At 35.3% G+C, this 19,326-nt stretch overlaps 1 protein-coding gene across 3 annotated transcripts in view; it reads left to right on the forward strand.

Annotated features, from left to right (window-relative positions):
- Nucleotides 1-18,105, forward strand: part of LOC138334772 (tetraspanin-5-like) — a 26,090-nt gene extending 7,985 nt beyond the window's left edge. For 2 of the 3 annotated variants that reach the window (XM_069283491.1, XM_069283492.1), the window contains exons 2-8: nucleotides 3,992-4,137; nucleotides 9,284-9,475; nucleotides 11,306-11,494; nucleotides 13,325-13,459; nucleotides 14,277-14,324; nucleotides 14,959-15,075; nucleotides 17,492-18,105. In XM_069283491.1, the coding sequence (XP_069139592.1) occupies nucleotides 4,033-4,137; nucleotides 9,284-9,475; nucleotides 11,306-11,494; nucleotides 13,325-13,459; nucleotides 14,277-14,324; nucleotides 14,959-15,075; nucleotides 17,492-17,572 (867 nt within the window). In that variant the 5' untranslated portion in view covers nucleotides 3,992-4,032 and the 3' untranslated portion in view covers nucleotides 17,573-18,105. Of the gene's footprint in view, nucleotides 1-3,646; nucleotides 3,753-3,991; nucleotides 4,138-9,283; nucleotides 9,476-11,305; nucleotides 11,495-13,324; nucleotides 13,460-14,276; nucleotides 14,325-14,958; nucleotides 15,076-17,491 lie in introns of those variants that run through there. The other variant, XM_069283493.1, reaches the window with a different exon arrangement.
- Nucleotides 18,106-19,326: the final 1,221 nt, after the last annotated feature.

Below are 19,326 nucleotides of genomic sequence, written 5' to 3' on the forward strand. Positions count from 1 at the left end.
TGGTGAGCCGGCTCTATTTCTACATTAGATACATATAGTATGTTGGTGAGCCGGCTCTATTTCTACATTAGATACATATAGTATGTTGGTGAGCCGGCTCTATTTCTACATTAGATACATATATAGTATGTTGGTGAGCCGGCTCTATTTCTACATTAGATACATATAGTATGTTGGTGAGCCGGCTCTATTTCTACATTAGATACATATATAGTATGTTGGTGAGCCGGCTCTATTTCTACATTAGATACATATATAGTATGTTGGTGAGCCGGCTCTATTTCTACATTAGATACATATAGTATGATGTTGGTGAGCCGGCTCTATTTCTACATTAGATACATAAGTATGTTGGTGAGCCGGCTCTATTTCTACATTAGATACATATAGTATGTTGGTGAGCCGGCTCTATTTCTACATTAGATACATATAGTATGTTGGTGAGCCGGCTCTATTTCTACATTAGATACATATAGCATGTTGGTGAGCCGGCTCTATTTCTACATTAGATACATATAGCATGTTGGTGAGCCGGCTCTATTTCTACATTAGATACATATAGCATGTTGGTGAGCCGGCTCTATTTCTACATTAGATACATATAGCATGTTGGTGAGCCGGCTCTATTTCTACATTAGATACATATAGCATGTTGGTGAGCCGGCTCTATTTCTACATTAGATACATATAGTATGTTGGTGAGCCGGCTCTATTTCTACATTAGATACATATATAGTATGTTGGTGAGCCGGCTCTATTTCTACATTAGATACATATAGTATGTTGGTGAGCCGGCTCTATTTCTACATTAGATACATATATAGTATGTTGGTGAGCCGGCTCTATTTCTACATTAGATACATATAGTAGTATGTTGGTGAGCCGGCTCTATTTCTACATTAGATACATATAGTATGTTGGTGAGCCGGCTCTATTTCTACATTAGATACATATAGTATGTTGGTGAGCCGGCTCTATTTCTACATTAGATATATATAGTATGTTGGTGAGCCGGCTCTATTTCTACATTAGATACATATAGCATGTTGGTGAGCCGGCTCTATTTCTACATTAGATACATATAGCATGTTGGTGAGCCGGCTCTATTTCTACATTAGATACATGTAGCATGTTGGTGAGCCGGGTCTATTTCTACATTAGATACATATAGCATGTTGGTGAGCCGGCTCTATTTCTACATTAGATACATATAGCATGTTGGTGAGCCGGCTCTATTTCTACATTAGATACATATAGTATGTTGGTGAGCCGGCTCTATTTCTACATTAGATACATATAGTATGTTGGTGAGCCGGGTCTATTTCTACATTAGATACATATAGTATGTTGGTGAGCCGGCTCTATTTCTACATTAGATACATGTAGCATGTTGGTGAGCCGGCTCTATTTCTACATTAGATACATATAGTATGTTGGTGAGCCGGCTCTATTTCTACATTAGATACATATAGTATGTTGGTGAGCCGGCTCTATTATCTACATTAGATACACATATAGTATGTTGGTGAGCCGGCTCTATTTCTACATTAGATACATATAGTATGTTGGTGAGCCGGCTCTATTTCTACATTAGATACATATAGTATGTTGGTGAGCCGGCTCTATTTCTACATTAGATACATATAGTATGTTGGTGAGCCGGCTCTATTTCTACATTAGATACATATAGCATGTTGGTGAGCCGGCTCTATTTCTACATTAGATACATATAGTATGTTGGTGAGCCGGCTCTATTTCTACATTAGATACATATAGTATGTTGGTGAGCCGGCTCTATTTCTACATTAGATACATATAGTATGTTGGTGAGCCGGCTCTATTTCTACATTAGATACATATAGTATGTTGGTGAGCCGGCTCTATTTCTACATTAGATACATATAGTATGTTGGTGAGCCGGCTCTATTTCTACATTAGATACATATATAGTATGTTGGTGAGCCGGCTCTATTTCTACATTAGATACATATATAGTATGTTGGTGAGCCGGCTCTATTTCTACATTAGATACATATAGCATGTTGGTGAGCCGGCTCTATTTCTACATTAGATACATATAGTATGTTGGTGAGCCGGCTCTATTTCTACATTAGATACATATATAGTATGTTGGTGAGCCGGCTCTATTTCTACATTAGATACATATAGTATGTTGGTGAGCCGGCTCTATTTCTACATTAGATATATATAGTATGTTGGTGAGCCGGCTCTATTTCTACATTAGATATATATAGTATGTTGGTGAGCCGGCTCTATTTCTACATTAGATACATATAGCATGTTGGTGAGCCGGCTCTATTTCTACATTAGATACATATAGCATGTTGGTGAGCCGGCTCTATTTCTACATTAGATACATATAGCATGTTGGTGAGCCGGCTCTATTTCTACATTAGATACATATAGTATGTTGGTGAGCCGGCTCTATTTCTACATTAGATACATATAGCATGTTGGTGAGCCGGCTCTATTTCTACATTAGATACATATAGTATGTTGGTGAGCCGGCTCTATTTCTACATTAGATACATATAGTATGTTGGTGAGCCGGCTCTATTTCTACATTAGATACATATAGCATGTTGGTGAGCCGGCTCTATTTCTACATTAGATACATATAGCATGTTGGTGAGCCGGCTCTATTTCTACATTAGATACATTTAGTATGTTGGTGAGCCGGCTCTATTTCTACATTAGATACATATAGCATGTTGGTGAGCCGGCTCTATTTCTACATTAGATACATATAGTATGTTGGTGATATGCCGTATATAGCCAGCTATATTTTTGTGATTTAAGTTAAAAAAAAGAGCACATTTCAATTTTAGCGGTTTTACATTTTCACGATTTGATTTTCCAGTTGTAAATATACACGTAGTGCACTATTGGCTATTTTTACGAGTTGCACATGTATACAACTATAAAACTGTGAGGAACTGATAATTCTATACAGTTCTGCGTCCTGAGAAGCTAATATTACTTACAGTATGTTGTGCCAATGAAGCCGAGACTACATATGGAATTCGAATTTGAAACTAAAATTGATTGATTCACATTGACCCTAAAAGATGAAACTTCATTACATTATGTGCCCTGAGAAGCTGAAATCGTTGTATGCATTTCCAATTTCATCTTCTCAAATGGCTGTTAAAGGGCCACTACCTTTCTGAAACGGCTTTTAATTTTTAAAATGGGAATGCAAAACGAGATCGATAATTTTGTAGAGTCACAAAAGTTATTAACTTACCGATAATACTACACGTATCATCACCTTCTGAACAATTTTATTAAAATAAATAAAATGTTAATTTTCATAACGCGGGTCGTTTTATGTTTCCCGCCGTCGTCCTAAATACCGCGCGGTAGTTGACTATCTCTGCGCCAGACGGCAAAACGGCGAAATGACTCTCCACTGTTATCATGTTTGGTGTTGTAACCTCATCTTAGGCCATCGGTATATATTTTCTGATGTTATTAATGTTTTTAAGAAACCTTTATGTTTTGCTCCGGAAAGGTAGTGGGCCTTTACGTGCGATAGCCATGATAAAAAACATGCTATGTGACCAATGCAAGGAGAGGTAATTGATGTCCCACAGGCTTTTCGTGTCAGGAACGATAACTCGATCGGACCTGCACCGTGTATTGGTACTAAATAAGACCTGATATGCCAGATACGACTGTGCATTGCCATCTACAAAATGTGTATGTCACACTCTATCCCATAGCAACATGTATGTACATTTTCTTTTGTTTCTTAAAATAACTTGTCGATTTCTCATCGCCTGACACATAGACACAATATTGGGATTAATTTAATCACATAATTTACGTAATTAGGAATTGTGTTATGTGTAGGGACCCTTTGTTATATCGTAACTGAATTAATTAACGCGCATAACCAGCAGGCAAATCATGTACTTAGCAGTGCTATTAAAGACACCTGTACGTACCTCACCTGTACATCACACAGGTATGAACATCTAGACGCTGGAAACGTGACAGAAAAACAACATGGAGGATAGCGGGCCGCCTAGGAGGAGAGATAGCTACCTGGACAGATCGGAAGTTAATATCTGTGTCAAATACATCCTCTTCTTCACCAATCTTATCCTCTTTGTAAGTATTAAGGATTCCATGTACAAGGTCATTACTATCACCTAATTAGACTGATTAATCATGTATTTGATGAATCGGATGTTACTCATGACTAACACTTAAGTATCACAATTGTTCCGTCCAACATGTATAGATCTAGATTTCCTTACATATTGTCGGTACTGATGCTCTGAAGATTCGTTTTATGAAATATTTCTAAAGATTTATTAGATAGAACAGTGGTGAACATTACCGTCACTTCATACCATAAATAGGAATTATCACACGTAAAAATACAGGTACATGTTACATATTCCGGGGGACAACACAGTATGTAGGATTTGATTATAGTAGACCGAACAAATTTAACTTAAAAAAAATGTATTACCTTTCAAATTCGTATAAATTTTGTAAATCCGAAATTCGTTTAACTTAGTATTGATGCTTGGAACAGTCTACCTGGAGTTATCCAGACGACAAATAAATCCGAAATTCGTTTAACTTAGTATTGATGCTTGGAACAGTCTACCTGGAGTTATCCAGACGACAACCTATAGCTAGAATTTGAAATAAAATTAAAAATTACTGGGGAAAACTTAGAGGGAAAATTCAGTCTAAAGAGTACATTGAAATTTGCTTATATATCGGAAACAATCTAGTTCTAATGGAAGTCAGATGAGTTGGTTTTGCTGTGATATGCCAGAAAAGCCCCAGTGACTGTGGTGAAATGCGTGTGAGACGTGTTTACCTATTAGGTGCATGTTCCTGTCTAAAAAACAGTTCCTGTCTAAAAAACAATTTCATCAACTCCTTGGTTGTAATGTGTTTCATTTGTTTAACTTATGTGTTATTGGTTAGGGTGTGCATGGTACAGCATACATGTTGTACCTGCTTATTCAATAGTATCTATTAAAGTACTTAATAATGTCATGGAATTTGTCCATTTTTTTTTGTGTTTTGTTTTGGTTACTTAGAACAATATATTTATGCCATATTTTGTTTCATGGTTATGTAACAAAAATTATCCTCGCTGAATTGTCCCTTTAATATGAAATTCGGCTACAATGCCATCAACAATTCAACCACGAGAAGTGACTATCAAATCTACTTCTTTAAATTACAAATGTATATATATGTATTGTTTTATGATAAGGACATATAGGCAATGTGGGGCTGGGTTCATTACATGTCCTATTTTTGAAAATCTTAAAAAAAATCGACGACACATCTACAGACATTTACCTTTTATTTACACTTTTTATTTAAACACACATATGCACGATATTTGTTATAGCCACGAACTTGGAATTACGTACATTATACTTGTAGATATGATCATCAAACACAAAAAGGTTGATATACGAATCCAAAATGCATCAAGTATATAATAAATGTACCAGTAGGCACAAAGGTAGTCATAGACAGGTGGATGTGCTTGTGACAGATGTCATTAGATAATCGTCGTGAATAATTCTATGGGTGTGGTGAGTGGTCAGTCATCAGCTGAGCACTTGTGGTCAGTCGTCAGCTAACCATGTTTGGTGTAGACACTAAAAATCTTTTGTGTTATTCTGAGGAATTATATCGATTATACGTATGTCCTCGCGCCGACCTCGTGCGGATATTATTTGATTAATTATATTGTATAAAGATTATCATCTCCCTCGCACCTCACTACTCCCTCTCTTTCTCTCCACACGTACTGTCGAACTTCGTTAAACCGAACTCGTGTAACTCGAAGACCCTGTTTAAATTACGCTGCTCTGTTCCCATTATAATGTTCATTAGATATGTTCATGTAAACTTAACTTCAATACTCAGATAACTTAAAGCGATATCATAGTCTCTCTTCGACATCCGACTTAACAGTATATTTGCAGGAGAGACATCGTTTTGATATTAAACATAGGTCCCGAAAAACGTAATTTTGACATTCAAATGAAACCTTATACTTAGTATAATGCTAAATGTACATGGTAAATGAACACATTCGTGTCTTTATTTCCCTATAGCTATATCACGATCTGTTTGTATGTTCGGCTCCAGGGTTAATGACAGCATATAAATATAGATGTCACTCTGAGTCCTCGCGTGATATGAAACAAAGGTAAGGACAACATGTAGAATCCCAGGTCAAAGGTCATAAACATTGAAGGGTCAAAGGTTACCACATTAACATACAAAATGTATATTCAATATTATTATGACGAGCTTTAATAAAAGACCACATTCTCTAACAGGTTTACACTTCCTGTTTCAATATCGTTGATGCGAAATGTTTGTCGAATTGGTATCGAGTTTGAAAATGTTAAAGTGAATAGTCGGGCAAAGAAAATCAGTCTAAATGCGTTCATTGGCCTTCCAAAAGTTCTCATATATTAATACGACGGTCAAGTTCTGCTTAGTTTCCCAGTTCTGACCATTAAAGTAAAGAAAAGTTGAAAGCATCGAAAGCGAGGCTGTGTGGAAATGTAACCACGGACATAGTGAGTCGGGAGGACGTTTTAGAATTCCCATACTTTAAATGAATTTCTTCGTACGCAGACAGATTTTGACGAGATATTTTATTTTTCCATTTCATAAGAAATTATACTGGATACATTCACACATTTTTACCGACTTTAGCCATCCTTGCCCGACTGTTCACTTTAACATGGTTCCAGTTTTGGGCAAAGGGAAACAAACTTCATCCTCAAACAACAGTAACTTTTGATTTAGATGCATATATCCTCACCTGTCTTAAGATGTTTTGACATGTTTATGCTACCTGTTAATCACGATTACTCATTGTTTGCTACGTTTTAGTAACCTTATCGATCTAGATACCTGTACATTCTGCAAAAGAACACAAACAAATATTGATGATTTTCGGAGTTTTGGTACTAATAAGAGGTAAGGCTGGACGAACGTACTTATTAACTTTGATACCTGTGGGTGGTATAGTATTAAGAACAGGTAAACCTAAGTTATGTACATATAGTAGTACATATAATACGTAAATAAAGGTTTTACAGAAAGCATTTACAGATGATTGCAGTTCTAACACATATTTTAAAAACTAAAGGTTTATTAAAAAGCATTTAACTTGTGCCAAAATCCCCAATGCGAATCTAAACGTGATGTAATAAATTATCACCTCGCTTACAGCCACATATATATACACAGGTACATGTGCACGTAGGTAAAACGAAAGTACAAACGTAACATTGTTATATAAAAGATTTATTTATATATGATTGGTTTTTACTGTGTTCTGCTACATTACCTGAAATAAATGTACTGTGTATGACAACTTTAATTGTAGATATGATTGGATTCCCACTTGGGCAGTTTTTGACTGTAAGTTGGTGCTTTTCTTTGGGTACTCCCACTGTTCACGAAAACTTAGATGTCATTGGCTGTAACGTAAAACAAAGACCACACAGGATACGAACTGATTGAAATAGTTAAGTCCTATTTATAAATAGTATGACTAGATATGATTATATTCTTTACCTCGCTTCCATTGTTAGGAAGCGACTAAATATGGGGCCTTAGATATTCTGATTATTGAAACTAGATATTCCTTGACGCCGCAGCTTACTGGGTTTTACTTGAAAGGTCTCAGCTGATCACAGCGAATAAGTTTTTTTTTCAATGAGTGAGGCAATCGAGAGTCTAAACTATGACTAGAACATGTTCTTGTCGTCGTTAAAGGCGACTAAATTTGGAACCTTTTTCATTCTTCCTAACTGACCAATAGAAGCTTCTTCCGAAACTCTACTTTGACAACGCCTCACTTTTGGCCTTATGTTGGACGCTCGTCCCTAGTTTCTGTTAGGAAGACGCTGTCCTCTGGCCGGGACACACCATATTCTACAAAATTTACATTATCCTCAGAGTGTTTAAAGGCGACTAGATTTACAAGAACATTAAAATTTGTATATATATCGGAAAACCCCCAGTTCTAATGGAAATTAGATCAGTCGGTTTTACTGTGGTATGTCAGAAAATCCCATGGTGGTGAAATGCGTGTGAAATGTTCAAACTCACTCGCTGTCCGCCATTACACATTGTGGTCGAATATCTTGTATGCCGAACCCAGTCCCTTGCTCGTAGAGTAATGCTACTTTTGTCTAGAACAGCTCAAATCGCTCTGACAGAAGTGTGTTTACCTTATTAGGTGAATTTTCTTGCCTAAAAAATCATTATATCACCTCCACAGTGGTTATGTAGTTCAATTGTTTAACGTGCGTGACTTTGGCTCGGATATTGGTACAGCGTACATATTGTACCTGCTTAATCGTATTGATCAACGATTTGTAATTACAACGGTATCAATTAAAATACTAAACAATGACGTGGAATTTGTCAATATTTTATGTCATATGTTTCATAAGAAATGTAGAACAATACATTTATGCCATATTTTGCTTCTTGGTTATGTGAAAGAACTAGCGTGAGTGAATTGTCCCTTTAAACATTTGATCGACTAGATTTAGGACCTCACATTTTCTCTTCTTTCTACCTTGACACCGCCTCACTCTTGGCCTAGAACGCTCGTCCTTCCGAGGAAGGCTCTGTACTTCGGATAGGACAGACCATAGTCTACAAAAGCTGTAAAGGCGACTAAATTTAGCACCGCATATTTTCTCATCTTCCTAACTGACCTTATTCTTCGAAAATCTAACTGGATAGTTGTCACTACATTGTACCTCACATTTGCTCGTCTCTGCGTGTAAGGCTTTGTCACCTGGCCGGGACACACCATAGTCTACGAAAATTGCCGTTTCTGACTTTCTGCTCCTGCTTTTCAGCGTAAAAGGAGTGGGACACCCGGTTTACCAATTGTCAGCATGATTTAGTCGGGTGGGGTTTGTGTTTGGTTGCTTCAATAAGATAATGTACATGCACTATAAAAAGAGCAAGAGAACCTCTTATACAAAAAGGCACAATACAAATATACCACAGTCTACCAAAACTTACACAATTTCACAGTCTTTAAATGACCGTGGGTAGAATTATGACCTAATCAACTAGCCAAGGCTAATTAATCATAGTGTAGTTTAGGGTCAGCATGGGTGCTGAGTTATATATTAATTCGATAGTATATATACTCCATTGACAATAACATGCGACAAGACATAATTAAATCTTATAATAGTATCATTGTTTTGCATTGTTACAGCTGGCCGCTGCTGGGGCTCTAGGACTCGGGATATGGATCCAGGTATTGAAGGGCAAGGTCGTGTTACACATAGTGGACTTCCTGTTTGATCCATCCATCATGATAATGTGTCTGGGCGGATCTGTTACATTTCTCGTCGCCTTCTTCGGCTGTTGTGGATCACTCAGAGAGAACATCGTCCTCCTTACAATAGTAAGACAAGACGAAAGTAGAATTAGTTACCACTTTAATCATCACAATAGAAAGGCAAACCGGAAGTAGAGTTATTCCTCACACTAGAAAGGCAAACCGAAAGTAGAATTAATCCTCACAATAGTTATGGTAAACCGAGAGTAGAACTAATCATCACTATAGCTAAAGTAAACCGAAAGTAGAATTAATCCTCACAATATTTAAAGTAAACCGAAAGTAGAATTAATCCTTGCTCTTTTTATAAAGTGAGGAAACCCTCAAATAAAAATGCAATGTATCATGTACAGATGATAAAGCAAAATTGACTATTTTTGTAGTGGTAAAAATTACTTTTTTCTGAGATTCAATCCTTGTGTTAACAAGACAATCTAGAGTTTACTACATTTGTTCTCAAGAAATACTTTACGTGCATATACTTATATATATATATATACATGAATAGGTGTAGTTGTCACAGCTGATGTTATGTCATTTCCCAAAGAAACGTGTATTGAATACTTAAATCATGTCAAATACAATTAACTGGTAAATGAATTAAGTAATCGATGCACTTGTTTTACCTTAAATATAACAAAATATTTATTTTTGTTTTATTCTTATATGATATGGACATGTTATAGACAAATGAATTGAAAATAACATTATTCAATTCAACTTGATATTTTATAAGAACCTTGTAAAAAAACCTTGGTCTTATATAGTATCTTTCTAAGATGATCAATGTGTTTAAAATAGGCGTGCGTTCTATTTGTTAAAAACCGAACCAGTTGTGCCGATTCGAATGTGATGTACATGTATCTATATCTATATTGGAACGCGTTGTAGGTTAGGTTAGTTTATGTAAACGTAACACTTTGATCCAAGATGGCGAATCTGGTCTAGTTTTGTTGAAAGTTTGATCTATATTCGTTGAAATTTGATTTATTATGTAATTTAATGCGTTTTTAATCGTTTTAGGTATTCCTTCTATATCCCATAATGCTCTTAAGATAGGAAATCATAAGTTTTTAAACCCGAAGCGTATCTTTCATATGGGTAACGGGTCTATCGCCATATTGGAAACGTATATATCAATTCAGTATAATTGACATGAACCGCAAAAGGAACCCATGGTAGGATATATAAAATTGTTTCGTCGCTTTTAAGACTCGAGAGAGATATTTAATTTAGTATAATGTCGATCATAGAATACGGAAATGTGTAAAAGATGATTACAATGCCCGTTGCTAAGTAACGCAACTTCAGATTTATTTTTATGTAACAGTTTCCAAATATGCTCTATACCCAATTACCATGGTATGAAAAAAACGAAATCCAAGATTGGGCCAAAAATGCCCCTTAATGGTGCCATGTAGTCATTTCATTTTCAAAAATGTTCTTTGTGTTTTTCCTAGTTGACGGGTCAATTACTTTCTTATTTCATCGTGTATCATTAGTGTTGTTCACGAGGCTATCTCCATACACAGACACACTTGATTGAGAACATGCTAACGAATGAATGTACGACATTATCATTGTAGTATCATCCAATCAAAAATAAGTGAAAGGCCCAAAGGATGAGTTCTATACAGACTGTTACTACCAAGTACAAATGTAGGTGCATGCATGTGCAAAGTCCATTGATGAAGCACAAGCACTAAATGTAAAATTAAAGTTTCGTTGATAAGGAAGAAACAGATCAAACCGAAACTATGTTTTTTTATTAAGAATTAGCTGTTTACTTCGATGTCTTACTTTTATATAGGAAGTTAAATCACAGGGCCACTCGTGTTCTTAATATGGCATCCTTCCTTTACTATAAGTATTCATTATGTGTGTCCTCTATTTCAGTATCATACGCTCGTGAGCGTCCTGTTATTTGCGGAAGTTGCCCTCGTAGTCTTCGTCTTTGTTTTTTACTTCTCACCGGAAACCCTCGACAAACTAAACATCGTTCCGGAAGACACATTACGGGATGCTATCGTAAAATACCGAGACGATCCTGACATGCAAAATCTCATTGATGGCATTCAAGAATTGGTAAACGAACTATTGGAATGGTAGCTCAAAGAACTAATGATATTTAATTTAGGATTTATAGAATGAAAAACTAATTTAGTTCACACTTTCTTTATTTTGATCTATGCATAAATTGTACAACGAAGATAAAATCAATTGGAAATAGGAACAAGCTAGTGTCCCAGACACTTATGTAAACCTATCACCATGTACAGTAACAGCAAATGATAACTTTGGAGCATGATAACACCATTCTTACACAATAACTCACTCACTCGCATTCACATTTGGTAATAAATACAGAAAACATATAACATGTTTAAACTCGAATGAAATTTGTGGGTTGTAATATCTTACATATAACTATTCAATGGAAGCAAATCTGTCCGTTTTGATTATGTAGTGCTTTACGGTTAAGGATTTCGATTTATCAGCTCTATATTCATCTCCAAAAAGAAAACGATCCAAAGTAACACTAATCTAATGAGGTAGGTAGCGTCGTCTTATTTCATCAAATCGACCACATTCGAGTAAAAAAAGTTTGTTATCTTCGACCACACCACATATACTTTTAGATGGTACACTATTTTTTTTGGCAAATAAATGACTATTTAGAGCACTGCACTCCAATCTTAGTCGTGTATGATATAGTTGACCCTCACGGGTACCAAAACTGAAATAGGCAGGCGTATACTGTGAATGCTTATGATTAAGATAAGTTTTTAAGGCAGAAATAGAAGGGTTTGAGCGAATACTTAGTGGTAGACTATTCCATTGGTTTATAACAGAAGGAAGAAAGGATTTTTGATAGAATGAGGTTTTATATGATATAGGTGTAATAAATGTAAGGTCCGAGTGTCTAGTATCATATGAATGACCTTAGATACAGTTTTAGGGATCACTTTTATAGAAGTATTCAGGTGTATAATGATAGAACATCTTGTGGAAATGAATAATTTTATGAACTTGTCTTCGATCCAATAAGCTGACCCATGCCGATTCGATGAACTGTTTCTCAATACTAACCAATTTTATTGCACCTGTAATTATTCTAGCTGCTTCAATATTTAAATTCCCAAGTGTGTTCTCTAGTTCATGAGATATGTTTCCCCAAATTATATCATACCCCATTATGGGCCTTATAAATGAAAAGTAAATTGTTTGTAGAGTGTTCCTATCAAGTTTAAATTTTAAAGATCGCAGAAAGTTTAGTTTTGGAGAGACTTTAGAAATTATGTAATTTACATGATCTGCCCAACTCCCATTAGCGGAAGAATAGAAACCGAGATGCTGATGAGAGTCGACACTGATATAAGGTACTTGTTCATATGAAGGATGGGGTTATTTGAACGGTTTCGTTTCCTACTTATTAAAACAAAATTTTAGACATAATTTATTATGTTTTCTACTTCCACCTCATTTTGTTTCATTGAACGTTTGTTCTTAGCACGAAGAAAGTTCTGTCTCCTGGCATAAATCTGATATCCGGCTGTTGCTTGGTGTCTTCGGGCTGCATGCTTCAGTGATATTGCACTATAAAGGGCAACAGTTTCACTATTAAAGAGGCCACAATACGAATATACCGCAGTCTCCCAAAACATGCACCTCGCACACATACACGCAACACATCGCATACATGGGAGGCCGTCCTTACTTGACCATAGCTGTTAATAGGACGTTAATTAATCAAACAAACACACAAACAAACCTTAATTTAAGCAAAAAGGGGATGGAACGATTGGTTTGTCTGTTATCGGTAAAATGTTACTTAATCCGCTAAACCTGCCTATACTATTAGGCTTTTTTTGCCTAATATATAGACAAAATTTACTTCTTTCTTTTCTGATCTAGATGGATTGCTGTGGTGTGAGTAATACGGAATCCGGATACAGAGACTGGAACAACAACATCTACTTTAACTGCTCCGACTTAAACCCGAGCCACGAGAGATGTTCCGTACCTTTCTCGTGTTGTATCATTAACCCAGTACGTAAGATATTCATAAATATACAACCATTTATTCTTGGAAGACTCATGGAAAGTGTAGCGGTTGTCGTCAATATGTTATTGGCCATACGTACATGTAGGCTGTATGTCTCCAGTATTTATGCTTTTTAAAATGGCTTTTGGTTACGTTGGGGCATTACCATTTTTATCCCCCTCTTTTCCCGAAGCGGAGATATCAATTTGGGTCTTTCAGTCTGTCTGTCCGTCTGTCCGTCTGTCTGTCTGTCTCTAACGCTTGGTTTTCGTAAAATAATTGACACAAATCTTAAGCGATTTTTTGTAACTTGGTCATATTGTTAAATGTGCAAAGGGCTCAGATGAGTTCGCTCGGCACTTTCATTGGACCCTATTTGGCGATATTATGGCCCTTTGATTAACGAAAGCACCAGTCTGTTTCCGTTCAATAACTGTCGCAAATATTACCGTATTTTCTCGAAACTTGGTAACAGGTTTAAATGTCTTAGGGCCTTGGCCAAATAGATCTGGAGTTTGAATTTGCTTATTATTTTAGATTTATTAAGATGGACCCGAATTTGACTTAAATGTTTACATGGATTTTATATTAAAAACGTATATTTTTATTCTTCAAAAACGTATTTCATAATAAGATACTACTTATCTGGCCATTGATATCGGTCCTTATTGTGATTGTAATGATACAACAGTACTGTTGTGCAGAGAAAGGTTTAAGCATAAATGGTGGAGTCGGTCAGTATCGTTGTGCACACTTTTTTCATAGCAAATGATTTATTTTGCAGTCATCTTACCAGTTTTAATATATATTTTTTCTGTTTAGGGAGACAAGATCAATTTTTTATGTGGTAATGGTGCCCTAGAGCGGCCGGTGAGTAGTCCACTCTGTAACAAGCTGCAGTTTTCTCTCTCTAACCAAACACTGTAGGAAAAGGTGGCTTTTAGGTTGACAAGAAGACGAAACGTTCCGAATTGAAGATTTTGGAAACATAGGTCGATCAAAGCACCTAAAAATATAACCAATTGATAAAAATCTCCTTATATAGTTTATGTAATTTTATGATGTTATCTGTCAAACCCGTTGTACTGAAATAGTCTTCGTTTATATCGGTGATTGTCACCCTTTTGGATGTGACTGCACGTAAGTGTGGTACTACACCTCAGGGAGATAGCAGTTTCAGCGAGTCATGTATGTTCTTCCAATACACACAAGAAAGGACTACACACATGCAAAATACGTGCACATGGGAATTATAAGCTTTCGAAAAATACCAAAACTATTACTGAACCAAAGCATTTTAAAATGCTATAGTTTTAGGGAAATAATTAATTGCAATACCGTCAGTCATGAATTACTTCAGTTCCAAAAGCATACATAGCACTAATAATTGTATTCATGTTTGATTTATTAGAAACAGTTATGTATAGTTAGAAGTCATTATTCTATTCCAGAAATGTATTTTGTTATATTTTACGTAATGTGATAGCAGTATTTTCCATAACAGTTGGCGGAAGTAGAAGCGGTGATTCACCCCGAGGGCTGCCTATACAAACTTGGCGTATGGATACAACGGAATTCTCTGATAATAGGAGGCAGCACACTAGGAATATTTATACCTCAGGTAAACGTTTTATAATGTCGTTTAACACGTGCGTACGTGTGTGAATTTGTTTTATATATGCAATATATTCAACAAGGACCAGAATCTAAATCCCTAACAGTGGAGGAATGCTTTACGAAAGCGGTGGAGGTATGAAATGGGTAATAAACGAATAATAAACATAGGGTTAAGACGGCTGTTACGACCGCCTATGTAGGCTATAAATTTTGGAAAGCATATTTGGAATGACCTTTCCACTATATTCTATATAAATTATACCTGTACTAAGTTTTGGTTTCAGATATTATTTTAAACAAAAGGATTGGACACAAGTTATTTCAACTTGTATCAAGCCCTCGTCAATAATATTACAAATATTCATAATCAATTTGAAGATGGCAGACTTAAAATGTTATTCGGAAACAAAATCTCTATATAATCATATAAATCAATATAAACATAGAATAAACGTAGTAGTTTGAAACATATAATGTACATTTCCTTCCACCTTTTTCTTACATACTCCATGAGAGAGAGAGAGGAAGAAAGAGAGAGAGAGAGAGATAAAAATCTTTTTGTATGAAGAATGTATTTTTGAGTTTCATTAATAATAAATTCATTATCGTTTTATGTTAAGTTAGAATCATCGAACAACAAGGTTTGTAGGCTGAGTGGTATATAATCGTTTAAATTTTTGTAAAGCTCTATACGTTGCCGAGCATATAAGTTACAATTAAAAAAATAATGATATGCGTCTTCACATTCAAAACCACATGCACAGATTTGGTCGTCAGAAAGATTTACTCGAAACAGGTCATATTTTAGGATACTGGATATATTTCTTAGTCTGCAGTGCAAGATATTATTTTTCCGGTCACCAAGGAGAAACAGATAGGATGGACATGAATTATGTTTTTACGGAGAGTATCTCTAAAAGTGCCAAATCTGTTTGTCTGTCTAATATTAGTATCTAAATTGTTCCAGAGCATTATAGTTGCTAGAAAGAATGACATATTAGTTGTTTCCAGAAGGTTATTGAGTAAAGTGTAATTTTCGGAGTCTCTTAGTCTGAATCTAGAGTTTTCAGAATTGAAATGAGGGAGTAGAGAAGATACATTGTAGATAAGAGCGTGTTAGCCCATTATGTACTTTGAAAAAAAAGAAGTTAATTTGACGTCTAGACCTTCGGTCAGATAAGGTTTCCCAGCCCGTTTCAGGATAAAGGGATTGCCTACTAGTATATGAAGGTAGTCCTGTCACTATCCTACCAGCTTCTAGTTGAATTTTCTCTAATTTGTCAGCATCAGCAACACAACGCCAATCCCATAATTCACAGCAATACTCTAAAGTTGGTAGCATATATGGTGTATAGATCTTGTTCAGTGTATTACGATTTAAAATATACTTTAATTTTCTTAAGATACCAACTAGTTTTGAAGCTTGTTTAGATATATGATAAATGTGGTAGCTCCTTTTTACAGTTTGAATCAATAAATACACCGAGGTGTTTATGTTGGTCAACGAAGTCTACACTTAATTTATTAAGGTAAATGTTAATAACATGGTATAATTCAAAATTAGAAATCAGCAGAGTTTCTGTTTTGGATGGATAAAATTTAACTTACCATTTATTCGCCCAAGTTTGGATAGAAGAAAGATCGTTATTAATTGTATTTTCGATGACTAAAGGAGATTCATCTTAACATAGTCAATAAATAGTTTTGAAATACAATCAAGATTATCGGTTATATCGTTAATATACAAGATGAATAGCAAGGGATCGAGGACAGAGCCTTATGGCACTCCTGCATTAGTTTTATTACAGAAAATCTGCTGTTTCATACGATATAATATTAAGAGTTTTTAAAATGTCAGTTATGTCGTCAGTTGTGAAATGAATGCCTGAGTCCGTCATTGGGTTAGTAGTTAATACGTCTACATAAGTGTCGTCAATTGTTGTAATGGATACAAAATAATCGTTCAATAAGTTAAATTGTCTATGTCACCTGTCATCGGATTCGTAAGTGGTGGTAATGAGTTTGTCTTGTCAGATGTCTTTATTGGGTTACAAACAGTTTTCCAAATTTTGTTTGGGTTCGAATCAGTGAAAGTGTCTAATAAACCGTTAATATTAGCATAATATAGGTCTTTAGTCCGTTTCTTTAAGTTATTTACGTAATTGCGTTGGCGTCTAAATCTGTTATAATTATTGTCGGTACGGTTTGTCTTAAATTGAACCCTGTACTCAGTTAGATATATAGCGAACTATCCAATATATCTTGCGAAGGTACATGTATAAATATAAAAGAAAAAAACCCACTAGACTTCATTGCTAGTCCTTCCTGCCTTTTAAGTAAGATATATACGCTTGGTAAGAAGTCATAAATGATAACTTGTACAAAATATAGCTCTACAGAATACTGTGTGTTTGTTTCAGGTAATTGCTATTTGTTTTGCCAAGCAGCTGAAGGACCAAATCAAAGCACAGACAGCGAAGTGGCAGTTTGACCGCACGTGACATAGCAGGAAGTAAAGGACAGTATCTGTTTCTATTGTCAGGACTTACATGTATCTTGCCTCTGAAGTGGGCAGGTTTGGAGCGGTCATTATAACTTTGTGTTTTCATGTATGCCAATATTTTGACTGCTTTGTATGATATTATTGATACCAGATTTACAATGGGGTATGTATATAGTATATAAGTTCATATATAACTTTCAGCTGAACTTACTTTGTTCTATTCCACAATACTCCTAACTTCGTCTGTCATATGAAACTAGCAGCGCACTATTTTCAGTGAATAGAATATCTATATATCTGACATGAATCCACAAGAACCCAAAAAATAAAATATAAGTCTTATGATTTATGTCAAACGAAGAAAGCACACAACTAAAGTGGTATGGTGTTCAGGTTAGTAAGTTTTCTGGTATTAAGTCTTTTGTGTAATTGTACATGCAAATATTATAATTAGACACGTCATATAAAGCAATGGAACACGTTATCAATATGCACTGTACATGAACAATCAACAAGCCATGTATATTTCAATACCTACAATGTAAGAAACGATAGATGTATTCTATGATTAAAATTACTAATAGGTACAGAATGCAAGCTCTGTCATTTATCTAAATGAAAAAAAATAGTGTTTGTCCGTCCAAATTTATTTTTATGTGTTTTTGAAAATAAAAAAAAACAACAATAGAAATGGGATTTGTCTTATTTCATGAACAAAAACTGCATGAAAATTGCCAAATATTATTCCTGTACATAAAGTATGTGCCTGGTATCATCAGTTAACCGCGAAGGTCCAGCGTGACGGTTATGTAAGGCGGAATTTGACATATGATTAAAAATCTTATAATTTCGAACAGTATCAAATCCGTTTCCATTTTATACTGATTTTGATTATCATGGTAAATTTGCAACAGAAAACACCTGTTAGCATCAGTATGGGAGCAGGTTTCTGAAGCATCGTTCGTTTGTTTGTTTGATTGATTAAATCAACTTCCTGTTATCAGCTATGGTCATGTAAGCTTATACATCCTCGATATTCTAGGGGTAACTATAACTGGCATTATATCCACCCATGGACTATATCATATTAATTCTATTTTGCTTGTTTCGAGCATTTTCATTGGCTTAAAAATTTACTTTATCAGCCCATAAAGGAAAATATGGCGTCGCCGTTTGTAACATTGCTTCTTATTGGCTGAGATGACGGCGTAATGATTTCATAGACAAAAGAGTCCCAAAATGAATTTTGAATATTGAAGAGATCATCTTCAGTAAATTAAATTATAGGGATTAATTTGAATCGATTTTTATGTTATGGAGATATAACTCAAAAATCTGAACGTACTCTCATCATAAACCGCTTCGGGGTTTATTTAGAGTACACTCAGATTTTTGCGTTACATCTCCATAACATAAAAATCTATTCAAGTTAATCCTTAAGTAAAACTGGAGGGAACACAATAAAACGGATAAATTAGTCATTTCATGTAAATCAAAAGAGCCTTATAACGGTACACTGTCATTGACTTTGTGGCTTTGAAGCTTCAAAGGATATGTTTGTAAGGCCTGTAAAAAGATTACAACACTCCTGTCAATGGCTCTCCATCACAATTTAAATAAGCGCGTCGAAGCAGCTTCGCTCTTAAGGATTGATCGAATATTTGAAGGCTCGAAAAAAAAATAAAAATAAAAATCTACTCTCGTATCGTAAAAATTAGTGTTAATGAACTGAAACAAGAAAGGTAACTCCCA

This window comes from Argopecten irradians, chromosome 11 (genome assembly GCF_041381155.1).
Source record: "Argopecten irradians isolate NY chromosome 11, Ai_NY, whole genome shotgun sequence".
NCBI classification, from domain to species: domain Eukaryota; kingdom Metazoa; phylum Mollusca; class Bivalvia; order Pectinida; family Pectinidae; genus Argopecten; species Argopecten irradians.